At 43.1% G+C, this 6,000-nt stretch overlaps 1 protein-coding gene across 1 annotated transcript in view; it reads left to right on the top strand.

Annotated features, from left to right (window-relative positions):
* Window positions 1–424: 424 nt before the first annotated feature.
* The window catches only part of LOC121614643 (phosphatidylinositol 4,5-bisphosphate 3-kinase catalytic subunit alpha isoform), a 28,605-nt gene continuing 23,029 nt past the window's right edge, over window positions 425–6,000 (top strand). Inside the window, exons 1-7 of the mRNA XM_041948627.1 lie at window positions 425–735; window positions 1,677–2,092; window positions 2,355–2,564; window positions 2,701–2,951; window positions 3,257–3,502; window positions 3,708–3,793; window positions 3,893–3,998. Of these exons, the coding sequence (XP_041804561.1) occupies window positions 1,741–2,092; window positions 2,355–2,564; window positions 2,701–2,951; window positions 3,257–3,502; window positions 3,708–3,793; window positions 3,893–3,998 (1,251 nt within the window). The 5' untranslated portion in view covers window positions 425–735; window positions 1,677–1,740. The remainder of the gene's footprint in view (window positions 736–1,676; window positions 2,093–2,354; window positions 2,565–2,700; window positions 2,952–3,256; window positions 3,503–3,707; window positions 3,794–3,892; window positions 3,999–6,000) is intronic.

The following is a 6,000-nucleotide window of genomic DNA, read 5'->3' as shown; positions in this document are numbered from 1 at the left end:
TCTCTGACGCACCACTGTGTCCCACTGAAATGTTCTGTAGTTTTAAAGATATTCAATAACAAGCAAGGAAAACTTAATGTCCTAGGTGGCCGCAATAAAACACAACATGCAATGGAATTAATGAATCAGTGCCACTTTCTATATGGGAGCACCATCCACACACATGATTTTGCTTTGGGCTCTGCATATTCTGCATATGACTCTGTGTGAACAAAACAACTGTGGCACTTTTTTTTTAATCATGCGCTCTTTGGTGACTTTTCGTGTCTTTTCGAAGAACTCAGTGAACTAGTGGTTTCCCTGAATTCTTCAATCTCATCTCATGACAAACTATTTTCTCCACCATCTAACTCACTCTGTGTGGGAGGGCGGTCCATGATGATGAGCCTGCTAGCAGCCCTCGAGCAGGCTAGCTGTGTGGAGCTAGCGTGCTACCAAACTGTGCTGTTTATTTTCGGGACGCAACGATGAAGAACATCATGAAGTATTATAGACTTATTTCACTACAGCATATTGACAACATCACCGGGAGATAGGGGCGTCTTTTCTTCACCACAGCGGGTCTCTCCCGACCCGCCAGTATCGATGTTTGGATGGACTAACGTTAGAGCTAGCACCGCTGCTTGAGACTTCCCGAGCGGGCACGAATGGGATTCACTCAGCTAGCCGCTGCTAATGATTGTGCTGGCTGACTAGCTTCGCGGCTAACCGGTTGGCGTTAGCTATTTGACACAGGTAGCTTTATATTTGTTTTTTTCGTGTATGGTTCTGTGTTCGCTTTTAGTGTTGATTATAACGGCTACCCAGTTACTCAGGCGACAAACTGCCGGGTCGCATCCCTTTATAGTCAGTTATACTAACAGTAGCTTATGTATCAGTCGATGCTGTCATATTGTAAATGACATTGATCTGCTTACTGAACTTGGCTAACATGGTTAGCTCGTTAGCTAAGAAACAACACCTAAGCTAACGTTAACACACCAGGCAGCTGCACAACACGAACAAGTCGAAGTGAGTGACAAGACCAGGCTAAAAGCTAAACCTTAGCAGTATTAGCCACACTTATCGAATGTGTTGGTAATGCTTGTTAGCTAACAAGTTTGTTTACATCATTTTTGAAGTCCTTTCATTCTACATCACTGGACAATAATCACTTCATTGCTGCTCTCTTTGAGTCAACGAGTTATTTTAACCCTTTAGCTTAGTTTAAGCGAAAGTTTTTGTAAGAGATTCTCCTTTCTCCGTTGTGATGACAAGCCCTGATGTCGTTAGGTTAGCCGGTAGCGTCATAATAATTTTAAAAGCAGCGAAGTTGTATCGTCGCATCGCAAAGTTTACCATCTAAGTTTTCTTACATGTTTTGCTGCCAATCGTCTGTCAGAATTAACAAAAAACACTTTACCTGGGGTCTATGTGCAGTATGGTGACCTCAAAGACACTAAAGCAATAAACAATGGCCCTATAGGTATTTCCTGTTATGTATTAAGTTAAGCTTTTATAAAATGTTCGGCAGCCCATGTTATCTTTGAATACACCCAGGAGTATGTATGTATCATTTTCATATGCTGTCACTGCCACTCTACCATCACTCAAGACAAATATTTACCATCAGCGTTTTGCATTAATGTGCACACATCAGTGGTTTTTATATAATCCTGTTTCCTTCTTTCTCACAGTTGTTTTACATCACTCATCTGATAATTACCAGGCTCTGAAAAGAGCTGATTTGCTGGCACAACCATGCCTCCCAGGCCCTCCTCAGGAGAACTATGGGGGATGCACTTGATGCCCCCCAGCATCTTAGTGGACTGCCTCCTGCCAAATGGCATGATTCTCACGTTGGAGTGCCTCCGGGAGGCCACACTGATCACAGTCAAGCATGAGCTTTTCAAAGAGGCCAGGAAGTACCCTCTCTACCATCTGCTGCAAGAGGAGAGCTCCTACATCTTTGTCAGCGTCACCCAGGAGGCAGAGCGGGAGGAGTTTTACGATGAGACAAGGAGGTTGTGCGATCTTAGGCTGTTCCAGGCCTTCCTCAAAGTCATTGAGCCAGTAGGCAACAGAGAAGAGAAAATTCTAAACAGAGAGATAGGTATGGTTCTTGAATTATTATGCAGTTGCAAAACAAATGACCTTACCCTACAGTAATGTACCGTAACAGCCGTTGGCCTTGGCAATGTCATTGTCCACAATGAGGAGGATTAACATAATACTATTGGCTGGAACTGGTCACATAGAGCATATTATGTTATGTGTTGTACTGTATTATGTGAAGGCTCACATTTCACACGTCATGAACAATGTAGAAAATGTAGAAAAACAAATCTTCATGAAGCACTTGTTTTTCGTTTTAGGTTTTGCTATTGGAATGCCTATATGTGAGTTTGATTTGGTGAAAGACCCAGAGGTGCAGGACTTCAGAAGGAACATTTTAAATGTTTGCAAAGAGGCTGTGGACCTCAGAGACAGTAACGGACCCCACAGTAGAGCTTTGTACGTGTATCCTCCCAATGTCGAATCCTCTGTAGAACTTCCCAGGCACATCTATAACAAGCTAGATAAAGGTAAGCGATTTTACTCAGGGCAGCAAACGTGCAGTGTCAGTATATCAATAATATGCAAACATTCACATTTTTGCTGTTCTGCTGTTACCATCATTTCGGTTTCCTTCAATTCGATCTTTTATTTTCTTTCCCTCAGGTCAAATCATTGTGGTCATATGGGTTATTGTGTCACCTAGCAATGACAAACAAAAGTACACCCTGAAGATCAACCATGACTATGTGCCAGAGCAGGTGATTGCTGAAGCCATCCGTAAGAAGACGCGTAGCATGCTGCTCTCCCAGGAGCAGTTAAAGATGTGTGTGCAGGAGTATCAGGGAAAGTACATCCTCAAAGTCTGCGGCTGTGACGAGTACTTACTGGAGAAATACCCTCTGAGTCAGTACAAGGTAATCTAATTTAATCCTAGGCCATCTGTATCTGATGCTATTGTTCTCAGAAGGGAAGAGATCCTCCAATCACAAACGTACTTTTTATTCAGGACATGAAATGAATTTATGAGAGAATATGCTGACTTAAGAAGAGATTGTATATATCATGGTATACAAGTAAATGTACTGAATGTTTCTGTTATTGTCTGGTTGTAGTTGTAAAATCCAGTAATTTCCATGTTGATAAACATGGAAATTGTATAAATGGCTTCAAAATGTCAAGCAGCATAAAAAGCTTCAAAATGTCACTTTGTCCTCAACAGTACGTGCGCAGCTGTATCATGCTGGGACGGATGCCCAACTTGATGCTAATGGCAAAAGACAGCCTGTATTCCCAGCTGCCCATGGACAACTTCACCATGCCGTCATATGCAAGGCGAATATCCACAGCAACGCCCTACATGAATGGGGAAACAGCCACCAAGTCTCTATGGACTATCAACGGAACACTGAGGATCAGGATACTGTGCGCCACTTACGTCAATGTCAACATCAGAGACATTGACAAGGTACACACACAGTACATCGGCGTGGTGCTGTGGCTACTTCATCGTGTTTTAAATTCTTACTCTGATCTCACATGTCCAGTACCCTGGAGGATGTAAGATGGTGCACTGTTTCCTTCACTTCATGCAGTCAGAAGTGCAGTGAAATATATCTTTATCATTCGATGGATTACTGTATAAATCTGTTTTTTTCTTGTGGCTGCACTAGATCTACGTCAGGACTGGGATATACCACGGTGGAGAGCAGTTGTGTGACAACGTCAACACCCAGCGAGTGCCCTGCTCGAACCCCAGGTAGTACACAATGAAGAACAGCCTTCCATCCTGGTGCGTTTCCCACAGCTTGATGACAGTGATTGCTTATGTTAATGGTTCTTTCCCTGTTTGTTTCAGGTGGAACGAGTGGCTGAACTACGACATGTACATTCCAGACATCCCCCGTGCTGCCCGACTCTGCCTCTCCATCTGCTCTGTGAAAGGAAGGAAGGGAGCTAAAGAGGTAAGCAGTGAAATGCTAAATTAAAGTTATAATGAAGATTTAAGTCTTGGTTGTTTTGGCGATGTCAGTGTTTATTGGTGGTAACAAGTGCATTCTAATAGGACAGCAAATACTCCTTGAGCAGCTTCTTAGTCAGAAACACTGTATATTGAAAGGGCGGCTGGTGTATCTGCTGACAGTGCAGTCAAACAAACTATCATTGTTCTCATGAAGAAGTCAGTCAGTAATTAGCCTTTTTCCATCGTGCCAGGAGCAACTAGGATCTGATATCTTTGTGTGCAGCAATTTTCCACACAATAGCAGGGCAGAGAGAGAGGAGTTGGTTACTTAGCTGAGGAGTTGGAGGTATGCAGCCTGTCATCCAGCAGCTCGCTGTGGCTGCTCCCACTTGTTTCATTACTCCCTGCAATAGATAAAATTGATTGCTGTCTAAGAGTGCTAAAAGCGTAGATGCATTTTTCATGAACAGTCGTGGTTAGCATCTACCTCAGTGACAAATACATTCTGTTTCACAATAACAGCCACTCAGAGTTCCACCTGGAATTAAGTCATTTTTAGGGCAAAGCTACTTTGGCATTTTAATTAATACAAATTTATCGGGGCATCATGGCCAAAATGTAGGGCATCGAGGCCAAAATCAATGGCGCAAACATAGTAATAGTAAGTGATAACTAGAAAATTCCCCCTGGGAAATTTTGAAAGGGACACGGGGTGCGTTCGAGCCGACAAAATTATCTACGTTTTAAAGTTTGAATGAAGTCTCTAGGAGAAACTATGGCGAAGCAGCGGACAATTGAAAAAGGCTGCAATTTGAGGAAATTTCCCCATTCATTTCTTATGGGAAATTTATCGCAGTTGTTTGCGTCTTACGTCGGCCTTCGATGGTCATAGCTCGAAAACCGTAAGAGATATCAAAATGTGCCGAGGGTCATTTTGAGCCGACAAAATTATCTACGTTTTAAAGTTTGAATGAAGTCTCTAGGAGAAACTATGGCGAAGCAGCGGACAATTGAAAAAGGCTGCAATGTGAGAAAACTGCAGATATCAGAGGTAGTCAGTCCCTGATTAATGAATTGCTCTCAGCTGTGTTTCTGTGGCTTTCTCCTTGTCTGTCTCTGTTGATCACCTCAGCTGTCTGTGTCTGCTTCTCTCCTCTGCTTCATGTCTCTGTTAACATGAATTAATGAACTGAATCAATAAACATGAATGGAGCTAATGCTAACGGAGCTAACAGAGCTAACACTAACGGAGCGAACAGCTAAAGGTGCGAATAGAGCTAACGGTGCTAACGCTAACAGAGCTAACTGTGCTAACAGAGCTAACAGAGCTAACAGCGATAACAAGGGGGCGGGGGGATGGGGTTTTCATTATGCATTTGTCTGTGTGTATGTGTTTATGTATCTGTCATTGTGTGTGACTGCGTATGTGTGTGTCTTCGTCTGTTTGTGTGTGTGTGTCTGCTTGAACTACACAAGCAGCCCAACCAGCTCCTACATGGAGATGTGTCTGGTATATGTGTGTCTGAATGTGTGTGTGTGTGTGTGTGTGTGTGTGTGTGTGTGTGTGTTTGTGTGCGTGTGTAACTTCTGCCCCACCTGCTGATAATTACCTCTGCACCTCTCCCACTGTTTACCTGTTCCTGTTCAGTTTTGACGTGCTTGTTTTTAATCACTTTTTAGCTGTTGGTTAGCCCTTTTTGTGTGTGCATTTGTGTGACTACTGTCTCAACCTCTTTGGCAAAGAGCTTTCTGAAGCTGAGTTTAACTGCTTGTTGGACGGAGATTGTTTTCAAACAATGCCCTTGTTTTGACTGAGCTCGTTAAGATAATCACTCTCAGGCTGGTTGTCCTGCAGATGTGTGTGCGTGGGTTATTGACCGGTGTGTGTGTAAATGACAGTTGCACCTGTTAAACTCTTCCCTTGAAAAGCGGCTTTTTCGCTGTTGGTTTCTTCCGAACAACTTGCGATTGTGACAAAACCGTAGCTGCTATCAAAAAACCGA

The sequence above is a fragment of the Chelmon rostratus genome, chromosome 12 (assembly GCF_017976325.1).
Source record: "Chelmon rostratus isolate fCheRos1 chromosome 12, fCheRos1.pri, whole genome shotgun sequence".
NCBI classification, from domain to species: Eukaryota; Metazoa; Chordata; class Actinopteri; order Chaetodontiformes; family Chaetodontidae; genus Chelmon; species Chelmon rostratus.
Note: the sequence above shows the minus strand (reverse complement) of the source record. Positions and strands in the feature narration are given on the sequence as shown.